The following is a 15,108-nucleotide window of genomic DNA, read 5'->3' as shown; positions in this document are numbered from 1 at the left end:
TTGTAAATCAACTATACTTCAATAAAATTTTTAAAAAATAAAAGCAAGAGAGATTGTGTGCACATCTGGGATGAAGGAAGTAGCTGAAAAGGAATAAGTTATAGGTTATGTTTGGTTGTAACTGTAACTAAGTGAAGAATTCAGTAAAGAGTTAGAAGTTGAAGGGAAATGTGGAAGAAAGGGGATATTCTATTTAAAAGGAGAAGGGTATTTATTCTGAGAAGAGGATCATTTTTCTGGGTATTGATTTCTCAGAATGAGTTCAGAATGGAAATGTATCTATGAAGATTTACTGGGAGATGAAGAAAGGAAGGAAGGAAGGAAGGAAGGAAAGAAGGAAGGAAGCAAGGAAGGAAGGGAGGGAGGGAGGGACAAAAGGAAAGAGAGTGGGGGAGGAAGGGAGGGAGGGAGGAAGGAAAGAAGGAAGGAAAGTTGAAGGCTTTGCTTCCGGTAATTAAAGAAGATTGAATTATCAATTGGACTGGGCATCCACCATAGAGGAATATTATAGATGTTCTACAATTTATGAATAAATGCTTCCTCTATTTCCCTCCCCCAACCACTGCAAAATCCAAACATATGTGACTGTTTAAATTGAATCACATCTTCCCACTGAGTTACATAATTAGAAATAAAATGAAAATGTGTAGGCCTATTGTTGAAGAAACCTTTCACTTAGAATGCAGTACAACTTTTTAAGAGATATAATAAATAAAATAAATGCATTTCCTGTTAAAATATTAATACTCTTGTCTCATAAAAGAGTTGACTACAGCTCTTTTTGAAACATTGGGACAAAGCAATATGTATTTTCTCTGGTTCTGGTATCTGGTTTGGCCTCTTCTTTTATATAAGGAAACAGTTCCTTTGTTGCTATCCCTGGCCAATAATTGAAAGGAGCATATTTTATCTTTGATTTTAAAGATGTATGTCCTTTAGCTCTGAAATTCCTAGGATTCTCTTCTGAAACTCCTGTTCAATGAGGTATTTAATCAGAGATAGAGAATAATGATCCCTATGAATAGAAATCTTATGGGGACGTTGTTCCACAGAGCTTATGGTAATAACTCTCTTATAGAAATGGCAACCTCTATTAACTCTGCTAATAGGCAATAAATATATCATTTATATATGTACCTCAATTATTCACCAAAGCAGGTCTACAATGCAGATTCTTTTATCTTAAAGCCAGTCCTGTCAGAGAGACAAAAGGATGACTGTTGGAGTTGATGTCACATTTCCTCAAACACGGTTATCAACCTCCTCGGCAGGAGGAGAAGACGTGTTTGATGCTGTCCCAAATTTGCTGGGGAGGAGCAAAGGAGTGTGAGTGGCACTGAGAGCAGACAGTGGGACCCAGGGATTGGAGCAGAGCTCAAGTGTGTGAACATGGTGGGGACTTAGCCTTGGGGCTCCACACGTGGTCCGGAGCCAGCAGGATCTGCATCTCCTGGGAGCAAGTGAGAAATGCAGAATCTCAGGCTCCACCTCAGATTGGCTGGCAGACTCTGCATTTTAACAGGTTACCCAGGTAATTCACATGCACACCGAAATGTGAGAGGCACTGTCTCCAAAGCAAGCAATTAATTGTGAGTTAATAGCACATATGCTTATGCTTAGGACCCACAGGGCTGGAAGCATAAGCATATATGTTATTAACTCACAATTGCCTATTCTGGAGACAGTGCCTCTCACATTTCAGTGTGCATGTGAGGACACATGTACCCCAGTGTTAATTGCAGCACTATTTACAATAACCAGGACATGGAAACAACCTAAATGTCCAATGATAGATGAATGGGTAAAGAAGATGTGGTACATATATACAATGGAATATAACTCAGCCACAAAAAGGAACGAAATTAGGTCATTTGTAGAGATGTGGATGGACCTAGAGTCTATCATATAGAGTGAAGTCAGCCAGAAAGAGAAAAACAAATATCATATATTAATGCATATATGTGGAATCTAGAAAAATAGTACAGATGAACCTATTTGTAGGGCAGGCATAGAGACGTAGATGTAGAGAACAGAAATGTGGACACGGGGAGGAAGGGGAGGGTGGGATGAATTGGGAGATTAGATTTAACATAAATACACTACCATGTGTAAAATAGATGGCTAGTGGGAACCTGCTGTATAGCACAAGGAGCTCAGCTCGGTGCTCGGTGATGACCTAGATGGGCAGGATGGGGGGAGGGAGGTGGGAGGGAGGTCCAAGAAGGAGGGGATATAGGTATACATATAGCTGATTCACTTCACTGTACAGCAGAAACTAACACAGCATCGTAAAGCAATTTTACTCCAATAAAAAAATAAATAAAATAAGAGGAGGAAGTTCAAAACAAAATAACATATATGCTTCTCCAAGGCTATTACATACTGATCCCCAATACTCAATGTAACAACCCATCACATTCATTAAAAATAGTTTATTATGAGTTATGACGACAGCTGTCCAAGATGTCACTCACCGAAAAGCATCAAGGTTGTCAGAACGAAGTGGGGCTGGGTGGGGGTGGCGGGGCGTTGAGGGAAAGGCCACAGTCAGGGGAGATACAGAGCAACTGAGCAAGGGGGGTGGTGGGCTCTCATAAACACCAGGGAGCTGGTAGCATTTTGATGTAATAAACATTTAAGTGAAGGGAGAAGAGAAGGCAATGGGAAGTGTTGCTGGGGGTGCTTGTGGGAAGGAGACAGACACAAGGGCAAGGAGTACTGAGAGGGAATCTATCACTGCCGATCAATAGTTTGAAAGTTTTCAGTTCAAAAATGCTTTCCTTTAAGCCCTAGACATCTTAGGCAGTGTGGTAATTAGTCCTGGAGGTTAATATTTTGTCACTTTTATATAGTTTTTTCCCCTCCCCCAAAAAACTAATTTTTTAAAAAACTGGCTTTGTTTAGATCCAATGGCCCTCTGCTGAGGCGTTCTCTCCCTCTCCTGCTAAACTGTCACGTACCAGCATTGGAAGAAGAGGCCTCTACGAGATTAGTTCCTCAACTTACCCTAAGTACTATTTCCACGACCGGGAAGAAGTCATTAAAGCCAACATTCAAAATCCCTTGCAAATCATTAAAATAGTACGTGAAAATGAACACATTGGATTTCTTTATATGATCTCTGCAGTGCCAAGATCTTCCACTGAGTACGACAGATATAATCTGAAGTGAGTTCTCTTTTATGAAGCAATTTATTTAGCAGTAAAAATTACAAATAAGATTGCAAATGTTATCCATAATCAATTGCATGTTAATGGTTTATCTGATAAAATATAATTTGGGTTATCATCCAATGACAAATGAATCTTAATCACAACAATTTTATTTTTCCCATTTATCTTTACTTATAGACATTTTATAGACACTGCTGTGTTTCTTATATGTTTATATTATATTGATATAATTCTATTTATTTTTAATCGGTATTACAAATATATTTTTGATATTTTTTGATTACTGAGAAAAGAAGATGGCAATGTATAAAAAATAGATGATGCTTGATTTTTTTCACATGTCATTTCAGCTTTCCTTAATAGAGTAGAAATAAGGGTTTTTTGTAAGTAAAGTGAGCTTGATAATTTAGGGTATTTATATAGATTAATAATACACACACACTCACATATACTCTCTATTGTTGCTGCTAAACACACATTTGTTGTTGAAATAATTTGAAGAGTCACCCAAATGTGTCTGTGAATTGCTTTAAAATTCAGCACAACAGGTAACAGGACTTAAAGATATTGCTGACCTTCCTCTGTGGTTGTTTAGTTGGGTTGAATGCTACAATTGTTGATATGGTCTTTCCTTGAAGGTGATTGTAGTTGAGCATTGCCACCAAATTCTTTGAGCTGCCTTCCCCAGTCTCTGCTGCATAGGAAGATAAATGTTCTCTCTAGGAATTCTATTCTCCCTTACTCAGCGCTGTAGTTTTGATTGAGTCAGATAACACTGAAAACAACTCTCCTGCTGGGGAGAAGAAAAACATTTTAATCAAATTTTAATGATAGATTTATTGTAAACCTGAAAGAGCTTAACAGGAGTGAGAAACAATTTGTAGAAGGAAGAGAGATGCTTATGAAAATCATTCAGCGAAATGTATTGAGCACCCAATCTATAGCATGACCATTTCTAGGTGCTAGAGCTATATTAATGAACCATCCAGATCAAAATTGCTGCCCTCATCAACTTACATTTTAGCAGAGGGAGACAATAATTAATACAATACAGGAGTAAATGATATATAATGCTAGAATATGCTAAGTGTTATACAAAAAAATACAGTGTAGAGCAAAGGGGATTGGGAGTTATTGGAAAGAGGTTGTTAATAAATTGGGGTGGTCAGGGTGGGCCTCATTGAGAAGCTGGCATTTGGACAAAGACTTGAAGGAGAAGGAGTGAATTATGTGCTATGGGAAGAGGGGAGAAGAGCTTTCCAGACAGCAGCAGAGTGAATACAAATATCCCAAGGCAGGAGCACACCTGGCATGTTGAAGAACCGAACAGCAGGCTGGTGTGACTATAGTAGAATGAATGAGAGGACAGACCATTGATGGCCTTGCCAGCTATTGTAAAAACATTAACTTTTACTCTGAGAAAAATGGAGAACCAAGGAAGAATTTCAAGTAGAGAAGTGCCATGATCTGAATTACATTTTGAAAAGGACCTCTCTGGTTGCTGTGTAGAGAATGGACTTTTGAGGAGCAAGTATTGAAACAGGAAGACCAAATAGAAGGCTGTAATTTTTCACATAAGAGATAAACCAGGTGGTAGTGGTGGAGGTGGGGAGAAGTGGGTCAAATTCTGGAAATAATTTGAAGGTTAAGCCAACAGGATTTTTTTTAAAAAACTCAACTTTATTGAGATATAATTGACATGATACTATGACCCATTTTAAGTGTACAGTTTGATAAACTTTGCCAAATGTATACATTCATGTAACCACTACTTCAATCAAGAACATTTCTGTCACCTGAAAAATTTCTCATACATACCCTCCACCGTGACCACCCCTCCCTGACACCTCAGGCAACCACTAATGCAATTTCTATCACAACATATTAGTTATGCTTTTTTAAAAAGAATTTTACACAGAGGGAATCACAGCTGGTTTTTTGTGTCCAATTTCTCTAGCATAATATTTTTGAGATCCATGTTGTTGCATGAATAAATTTCCTTTCCTTGCTGAGTAGTATTCCATTTTATGAATATACTATAATTTGTTTAGTCATTCAACTGTTGAAGGCTGGGTTTTTTTCTTTTTTGTTTTGTTTTGTTTTTATTGGAGTATAGTTGCTTTACAATGTTGTGCTAGCTCCTTCTGCACAGTGAAGTGAACCAGCCATATGTATACACATATCCCCTTCCTTTGGGATTTCCCTCCAATCCAGGTCACCACAGAGCACTGAGTAGACGTCCCCGTGCTATACAGCAGGTCCTCACTAGTTATCTATTTCATACCCAGTGGCATATATATGTTAATCTCAATCTCCCAATTCATCCCACTCCCCCATTCCCCCCCCCACGTTGTCCACACATTTGTTCTCTACATCTATGTCTCTATTTCTGCTTTGCAAATAGGTTCATCTGTACTGTTTTTTTATTTCCACATATATATGTTAATATATGATATTTGTTTTTCTCTTTCTGGCTTACTTCACTCTGTATGACAGTCTCTAGGTTCATCCATTTCTCTACAAATGACACAATTTGTACAAATATACCACACCTTCTTTATCCATTAATCTGTTGATGGACATTTAGCTTGCCTCCATGTCCTGGCTATTGTAAATAGAGCTGCAATGAACATTGGGGTGCATGTGTCTTTTTGCATTATGGTTTCTCTGGGTATATGCCCAATAGTGGGATTGCTGGGTCATATGGTAGTTCTATTTTTAGTTTTTTAAGGAACCTCCGTACTATTCTCCATAGTGGCTGTATCAATTTACATTCCCACCAACAGTGCAAGAGAGTCCCTTTTCTCCACACCCTCTCCAGCATTTATTGTTTGTAGATTTTTTGATGATGGCCATTCTAACCGGTGTGGGGTGATAACTCATTGTAGTTTTGATCTGCGTTTCTCTAATGATTAATGATGTTGAGCATCTTTTCTTGTGTCTCTTGGCCATCTCTATGTCTTCTTTGGAGAAATGGTTATTTAGATCTTCTGGCAATTTTTTGATTGGGTTGTTTGTTTTTTTGATATTGAGCTGCATGAGCTGTTGGTATATTTTGGAGATTAATCCCTTGTCAGTTGCTTCATTTGCAAATATTTTCTCCCATTCTGAGGGCTGTGTTTTTGTCTTGTTTATAATTTCCTTTGCTGTGCAAAAGCTTTTAAGTTTAATTAGGTCCCATTTGTTTATATTTGTTTTTATTTCCGTTGCCCTAGGAGGTGGGTCAAAAAAGATCTTGCTGTGATTTATGTCAAAGAGTGTTCTTCCTATGTTTTCCTCTAAGAGTTTTATAGTGTTCAGTCTTACATTTAGGTCTTTAATCCATTTTGAGTTTATTTTTGTGTATGTTGTTAAGGAGTGTTCTAATTTCATTCTTTTACATGTAGCTCTCCAATTTGCCCAGCACTATTTATTGAAGAAGCTGTCTTTTCTCCATTGTGTATTCTTGCCTTCTTTCTCATAGATTAGGTGACCATAGGTGCATGGGTTTAGCTCTTGCTTTCTATCCTGTTCATTGATCTGTATTTCTCTTATGGCACCAGTGCCATACTGTCTTGATTACTCTAGCTTTGTAGTATAGTCTGAAGTCAGTGAGCCTGATTCCTCCAGCTCTGTTTTTCTTTCTCAAGATTGCTTTGGCTGTTCAGGGTCTTTTGTGTTTCCATACAAATTGTAAAATTTTTTGTTCTAATTCTGTGAAAAATGCCATTGGCAATTTGATAGGTATTGCACTGAATCTGTAGATTGCTTTGGGTAGTATTGTCACTTTCACAATATTGATTCTTCCAATCCAAGAACATGGCATATCTCTCCATCTGTTTGTGCCATCTTTGATTTCTTTCATCAGTATCATATAGTTTTCTGAGTACAGGTCTTTTGCCTCCTTAGATAGGTTTATTCCGAGGTATTTTATTCTTTTTGTTGCAATGGTAAATGGGATTGTTTCCTTAGTTGCTCTTTCTGATCTTTTGTTGTTAGTGTATAGGAATGCAAGAGATTTCTGTGCATTAATTTTATATCCTGCAACTTTACCAAATTCATTGATTAGCTCTAGTAGTTTTCTGGTGGCATCTTTAGGATTCTTTATGTATAGTATCATGTCATCTGCAAACAGTGACAGTTTTACTTCTTCTTTTCCGATTTGGATTTTTTAAATTTCTTTTACTTCTTTGATTGCCGTGGCTAGGACTTCCAAAACTATGTTGAATAATAATGGAGACAGTGGACACCCTTGTCTTATTCCTGATCTTAGAGGAAATGCTTTCAGTTTTTCACCATTGAGAATGATGTTTGCTGTGGATTTGTCATATATGGCCAAATGTTGTATATATTGAGGTAGGTTCCCTCTATGCCCACTTCTGGAGAGTTTTTATCATAAATGTGTGTTAACTTTTGTCAAAAGCTTTTTCTGCATCTATTGAGATGATCATGTGGTTTTAATTCTTCAGTCTGTTGATATGGTGTATCACGTTGATTGATTTGCATATATTGAAGAATCCTTGAATCCCTGGGATAAATCCCACTTGATTGTGGTGTATGATCTTTTTAATGTGTTGTTGGATTCTGTTTGCTAGTATTTTATTGAGGATTTTTGCATCTATGTTCATCAGTGATATTGGTCTGTAATTTTCTTTTTTTATAGTATCTTTGTCTGGTTTTGGAATCAGGGTAATGATGGCCTCATAGAATGAGCTTGGGAGTGTTCTTTCCTCTGCAATTTTTTGGAAGAGTTTGAGAAGGATAGGTGTTAGCTCTTCTCTAAATGTTTGATAGAATTCGCCTGTGAAGCCATCTGGTCCTGGACTTTTATTTGTTGGAAGACTTTTAATAACAATTTCAATTTCATTACTTGTGATAGGTCTGTTCATATTTTCTATTTCTTCCTGGTTCAGTCTTGGTAGGTTGTACCTTCCTGAGAGTTTGTCCATTTCTTCCAGATTGTCCATTTTATTGGCATATAGTTGCTTGTAGTAATCTCTTATGATCCTTTGTATTTCTGTGGTGTCAGTTATAACTTCTCCTTTTTCATTTCTAATTTTATTGATTTGAGCCCTCTCCCTTTTTTCTTGATGAGTCTGGCTAAAGGTTTATCAATTTTGTTTATCTTCTCAAAGAACCAGCTTTTAGTTTTATTAATCTTTGCTATTGTTTTCTTCATTTCCGTTTCATTTATTTCTGCTCTGATCTTTATGATTTCTTTCCTGTTTGTTCTTCTTTCTCTAGTTGCTTTAGGTGCAAGGTTAGGTTGTTTATTTGTGATTTTTCTTGTTTCTTGAGGTAGAATTGTAGTGCTATAAACTTCCCTCTTAGAACTTCTCTTGCTGCATCCCATAGGTTTTGGTTTGTCGTGTTTTCATTGTCATTTGTCTCTAGGGTTTTTTGTATTTCTTCAGTGATATCTTGGTTATTTAGCAGCATATTGTTTAGCCTCCATGTGTTTGTGTTTTTTACAGTTTTTTTCCTGTAATTGATTTCTAATCTCGTAGTGTTGTGGTCAGAAAAGATGCTTGATACAACTTCATTTTTCTTCAATTTACCGAGGCTTGATTTGTGATGCAAAATGTGATCTATCCTCGAGAACGTTCCTTGTGCACTTGAGAAGAAAGTGTGTTCTGCTGTTTTCAGATGGAATGTCCTATAAATATTAGCTAGGTCTATCTGGTCTAATGTGTCATTTAAAGCTTGTGGTTCCTTATTAATTTTCTGTCTGGATGATCTGTCCATTGGTGTAAGTGGGGTGTTAAAGTCCCCCACTATTATTGTGTTAGTGTCGATTTCCCCTTTTATGGCTGTTAGCATTTGCCTTATGTATTAAGGTGCTCCTATGTTGGGTGCATAAATATTTACAATTGTTATATCTTCTTGGATTGATCCCTTGATCATTATGTAGTGTCCTTCCTTGTCTCTTGAAACAGTCTTTACTTTAAAGTCTATTTTGTCTGATATGAGTATTGCTACACCAGCTTTCTTTTGATTTCCATTTTCATGGAATATCTTTTTCCATCCCCTCACTTTCAGTCTGTATGTGTCCCTAGGTCTGAAGTGGGTCTCTTGTAGACAGCATATATACAGGTCTTGTTGTTGTATCCATTCAGCGAGCCTGTGTCTTTTGGTTGGAGCATTAAATCCATTTACATTTAAGGTGATTATTGATATGTATGTTACCATTTTCTTAATTGTTTGGGGTTTGTTTTTGTAGTTCTTTATCTTCTCTTGTGTTTCCCTCCTAGAGAAGTTCCTTTAGCATTTGTTGAAAAGCTGGTCTGATGGTGCTGAATTCTCTGAGCTTTTGCTTGCCTGTAAAGTTTTTGATTTCTCCATTAAATCTGAATGAGAGCCTTGCTGGATAGAGCAGTCTCTGTTGTAGGTTTTTCCCTTTCATCACTTTAAATATATCCTGTCACTCCCTTCTGGTGTGCAGAATTTCTGCTGAAAAATCAGCTGTTAACCTTATGGGGATTCCCTTGTATGTTATTTGTTGCTTTTCCCTTGCTGCTTTTCATATTTTTTCTTTGTATTTAATTTTTGTTAGTTTGATTAATAAGTGTCTTGGCATGTTTCTCCTTGGGTTTATCCTGCCTGGGACTCTCTGCACTTCCTGGACTTAGGTAGTTCTTTCCTTTCCCATATTAGGGAAGTTTTCAACTATAATCTCTTCAAATATTTTCTCAGAGCCTTTCTTTTTCTCTTCTTCTTCTGAGACCCCTATAATTCGAATCTTGGTGTGTTTAATGTTGTCCCAGAGATCTCTGAGATTGTCCTCATTTCTTTTCATTCCTTTTTCTTTATTCTGCCCTGCAGCAGCTATTTCCACCATTCTATCTTCCAGCTCACTTATCTCTTCTTCTGCCAGTTATTCTGCTATCGATTCCTTCTAATGTATTTTGCATTTCAGTTTTTGTTTTGCTCATCACTGTTTGTTTGTTATTTCTTCTAGACCCTTGTTAAACATTTCTTGTATTTTCTTGATCTGTGCCTCCATTCTATTCCTGATGTCTTGGATCATCTTTACTACCATTCCTCTGAATTCTTTTTCAGGTAGACTGCCTATTTCCTCTTCATTTATTTGGTCTTGTGGATTTTTACCTTGCTCATTCATCTGTAACATATTTCTCTGTTATCTCATTTTGTTTAACTTACTGGGTTTGAGGTCTGCAGGCTGCAGTTTCATAGTTCTTCTTGCTTCTGTTGTCTGCCCCCTGGTGGGTGAGGTTGGTCCAGGGGCTTGTGTAGGCTTCCTAGTGGGAGGAACTGGTGCCTGCACTCTGGTGGGTGGAGCTGAATCTTGTTCCTCTGATGAGCAGGGCCACATCAGGTGGTGTGTTTTGGGGTGTTTGTGAGCTTAGTATGACTTTGGGGTGTCTGTAAGCTTAGTATGGGCTTAGGCAGCCTGTCTGCTGATGGGTGGGGTTGTGGGTTCCTGTCTTGCTAGTTGTTTGGAGTGAGGCTTCCAGCACTGGAGCCTGCAGGCAGTTGGGTGGAACGGGTCTTGGTGTTAAGATGGAGACCTCCAGGAGAGCTCTCGCCAATTAATATTCCCTGGGGCTGAGGATTCTCTGGTGGTCCAATGTCCTGGACTTGACGCTCCCACCCCAGAGGCTCAGGCCCAACCTCTGGCTGGGGAGCCAAGACCCTGCAAGCCACCTGGTGTGGAGAAAAAGAAAAAAAAAAAAGAGAGAGGGGGGAAGAAAAAAACAGACAAACAAAAACCAAGAAAAAAGCAAAGACCCAAACAAACAACAACAACAACAATAAAAAAGGAAAAGAAAACAAACAGACAAACAAAACCCAAGAAAAAAGCAAAGACCCAAACAGCAACAACAACAATAAAAAAAGGAAAAGAAAACAAACACAAACAAAACCCAAGACAAATGGTAAAAGCAAAACCAAACAAACCAGAAACAAAGCAAATAGAGAAACACACAGAGAAAAAGCAGTGGTGGGCTGTGCAGGCTCCCAGGAAGGTGTGGGCAGTGACCTGTGACCCTCGGGTGGCAGCGGTGGCAGCAGTAGCCCAACAGGATATTTTTATGGATTGTATACAAGGTGGGCAACCAGAGAAGCGCCTAGGTTGACTTTAATGATCCCTTTGACTGAACAAGGGAAAGGGGTGAGATGCCATTAAGTAAGACACAGAAGATTGGATGGAACAGATTCTTCAGGGAAAAATAAGAGTTTGGATTTGGACATACTAATCTGGAGATGGCAAAGACAGAAGAGAAGCAGGGTGGTTGATGAAAAGAGAATTGGGGTCAAGAGTGGGGACTTTTCTTAAGATAAGAGAAATAGCTTGTTTTTTTTAAGATAGGAGAATTAACATATAATGGAATTTAAAGCTATTTGATGTAAAAAATATTCCTTTAATAGTATTGTTATTCCACCACTACCTTACTACTTCTTTTTCTAGTTTTTTATAAGTTTTGAAGAAGAGGTTATGGATCTTTAACAGTGACTCAGAAAAAAATGGTTTATTTGCTTCTTGATTAATGTGTGAAATGTTTTCATAACTTCCTCTCATTTAAAAAATATCCAGTAACCCAGACATCAAGGAGTGCCATTTGTGATATTAATTCCCCATTATGAAAGGAGTCAGATTTTGCCAAACAAAATGTCTTTCTAGACTAATGAACACTTCTACTAGGGAAGTGAGTTGATGTTTTATACTTTTTTGGACTGGCACTAATGATGCTTGGTAGTAATATGCAAGATCTCATTTAAGAAGATGTTGGAATCATGGTTTGTTATTTTATAACGTTTTAGGATGGATGTTAAATTTTCCGCCCAGCCCCAACTCCAAATATTATAAATCTTATGAGTAAAGACAATTATTTGGATGCCATATAGTTGGAAGCAGCTAAATTGGAAGTTAAAAGTAGTAAATACTGGATCAATGAGATAAGGACACATTATACCAAACTTCTTTTAAAAGTAATGTGATAAAATATAATGTCATCACATAATTTTTTAAGTGTAGTAAAATACATTAAATGTGCAGTTCTACAATGTTTATCTCTACCATGGTCCCTCTAAGTGAGAAAATAGTTACATTTACCAAGTTCATTCTAAAGAATCAATTTAGTGGTATGTGTTAGGCATAACCGTTTTGAAGCTTCTTCTTCAAGGAGATGTGTAAATATGTTGGAATATTACCCTGGTAAGCATACAACTGTACACTGCAGATTATCTTGTCCAGCAAGAAGGCGTAATGGTGACTCTGGTCAGGTCTGGGGCAAATTAGAGGAAACTAGGTAAAGGATCAGGAACTAGAGAGGTCAGGAAGGGAATAGAGAACACAGATCAAGACAAAATAATTCTATTTTGTTAGGACTTTGACCTTGAACAAGAGTGATTGTAATTGAGGTGTAGCCATGAAGTATGGGGGATGGCTGTTGGTTAGAAAGTTTGGTTATATACCCACTTTGTGAGAGGACACCAAAGCAAATCATCACATTTTACATATCATAAAAGATGATGATTTACTTGTATTTACTACATTCCAGGCAAAGTGTATACATGAATATACATGTATATATATATATATATACATATGTTTTTTAATTCTCACAATAATACTATAAGATAGATACATTTATTACCTCTGTTTTACAGATAAGACACAAAATGGTTAAGTACCTTGCCCCAGGTTGTACAATAAATAAATGACAGTCTGGCTTCTGAATGTATGTTCTTAATTTCTCTGCTCTACTGCCCTGTCAAGATGAAACTTGGTGGTGTCCATGAGACCCCCATGAGACTGAGAGTTTACTTCAAAGAATGTCTTCACTACCCCCCAAAAGTGGTGGAAGCCATGGAAACATTTTCTATCATTTGCAAATCTAGCACAATAATCTGCCTCTCATATAAGCCTATTGATTTTTCCAGAACAAATGCAAAAAATGCAAAATACTGCTTTCTTCCCCATAGAAAATTGATGAATAAAAGTGGAACTGAGATACCAACTAGAAATCATTCAAAGTTGCACTCTCATAGCGAAAAAAAAAAAGGAAGAAAGATATGTCATACTATTACTGAGACACCTATAGAAAGATATGCTCAGAGAGAAAACAATAAATTATAAGGTAAACACAGTTTATGTTATTTAAAAAAAAAAACGTTAGAAATTAGGCAGCGTAATTAGAGTTATCTCATATTGGATTTATGATCCACAATAATTTTCCTGTACTTTTGCCTAAATATCTCATTAGTATGAAAATGTTATCAAATGAATCAGTAGTACCAAGCAAGCTATATCAACACTTAACTGAAAGATATCCACCCTCTCAGGTAAAGGGTTGGAACTTTTAAAGGCACGTGCAAGAACAAAATATGAAACCAAATTCCATTTTTAGGTTAGCATCTGATCAAGAAGCTCAAGAAGCTAAGAATGCAAGAATACACAATTAATATCTAATGTCAAAATGACTCACTATTGCAGAATTGCAGTTTTGCCAGCCTGTGTGGAAATTATTTATTCTATTTGGAACCAGAAAAGCAAAGGAAATCAATAATACCACTAGATCCACATGTTACATAACAGAAATGACCACAATCCAGGATGTTATTAAAGTTTTATTGCATATTGATGGATGTACAGATATTAATAACTGCTAGATAATAGTACTAGAATCCCTGAAGTGAAGTGTTTGGAAGAACTTTGTTCTGTGGGGCAAAAAAGCTACTGGGGTTGAAATATCAAAGGCAAATGAGATATTATGGAAATAGTTCTTGAAAATGTATTTTCCATGTAGAGTTTATTCTGATAATCCTGAGATTTAAATGCATAATACAGTATTTTATTCACAAAAGAACTCCCATATGTAAATGTTTCTCTGCAGTTATGAATTCCAAATTAAATAATATTATCAAAATTGTAACTATAATAAAATCCAAGCCACCACCTGACCTTCTGTTTTTAAGCTTTCTACAAAGATATGTGAGCAGAACAACATTATTTGTTGTTTCAGACTTAAATGCATAACTGATCCAAAGGAAGAATTTTGTCAAGAATTGGAAAATATTTTGCAAACGATTCAACTTTGTAGATTTAGTGAAGGATAGTTTTTGGTTTTACAGCTGGGTTACTTAACTGACATTTGAGTACCTGAATGAACTTAATAAAAAATATAAGAGCTGCCTGAAAATATATTAACACATACTGACACAGATTAGGAATTCAAAGCAAAAATTCAACTTCAGAAAAGTGAAATTTTTTTTTTTAAAGCTTGATGGTATTCACATTGCTTAATTTGTGTCATGCTTTATTTATTTATTTATTTATTTATTTATTTATTTAATTTATTTATGGCTGTGTTGGGTCTTCGTTTCTGTGCGAGGGCTTTCTCTAGTTGTGGCAAGCGGGGGCCACTCTTCATCGCGGTGCGCGGGCCTCTCACTATCGCGGCCTCTCTTGTTGCGGAGCATAGGCTCCAGACGCGCAGGCTCAGTAATTGTGGCTCACGGGCCCAGCTGCTCCGCGGCATGTGGGATCTTCCCAGACCAGGGCTCGAACCCGTGTCCCCTGCATTGGCAGGCAGATTCTCAACCACTGCGCCACCAGGGAAGCCCAGAAAAGTGAAATTTTAAATGGCTCTCTCGTGATTTTTTTAGTCATTGTTAAGAATTTAAATTTAAGGAAAAATTACTAAGTCAAACAGCATAACGTCTGTGTTTGAGAGAAAGTGTTACCATTGTTTCTAAGGTACTTGATATGGAAATGTTTGGGTTTTAAATCAATTTGTCTTATCATAAGAAATTTCAACACCACATTTATCAAAGGAAGAAAAGGAAAAGCTGTTAGAATTAAAGAATGATGGTACCTCTGGCTCATAATTTCAAAAGAACAAGTGATAAAAATTCTGGTCAGTGGAAAAGGGAGTTTCCATTCATCAGGGACAGAGCAATAAATAATCATCTGCCATTTGCTGTCTCCCACTTC

General features: G+C 37.1%; 1 protein-coding gene across 1 annotated transcript in view; it reads left to right on the top strand.

Annotated features, from left to right (window-relative positions):
- Positions 1 to 15,108, top strand: part of DNAH6 (dynein axonemal heavy chain 6) — a 298,766-nt gene that overhangs the window by 20,025 nt on the left and 263,633 nt on the right. The window contains exon 4 of the mRNA XM_059942689.1: positions 2,905 to 3,167. Within this exon, the coding sequence (XP_059798672.1) occupies positions 2,905 to 3,167 (263 nt within the window). The remainder of the gene's footprint in view (positions 1 to 2,904; positions 3,168 to 15,108) is intronic.

The sequence above is a fragment of the Balaenoptera ricei genome, chromosome 13 (genome assembly GCF_028023285.1).
Source record: "Balaenoptera ricei isolate mBalRic1 chromosome 13, mBalRic1.hap2, whole genome shotgun sequence".
Taxonomy (NCBI): domain Eukaryota; kingdom Metazoa; phylum Chordata; class Mammalia; order Artiodactyla; family Balaenopteridae; genus Balaenoptera; species Balaenoptera ricei.
The sequence above is the reverse complement of the archived record's forward strand: the minus strand, read 5'-3'. Positions and strand labels throughout refer to the sequence as shown.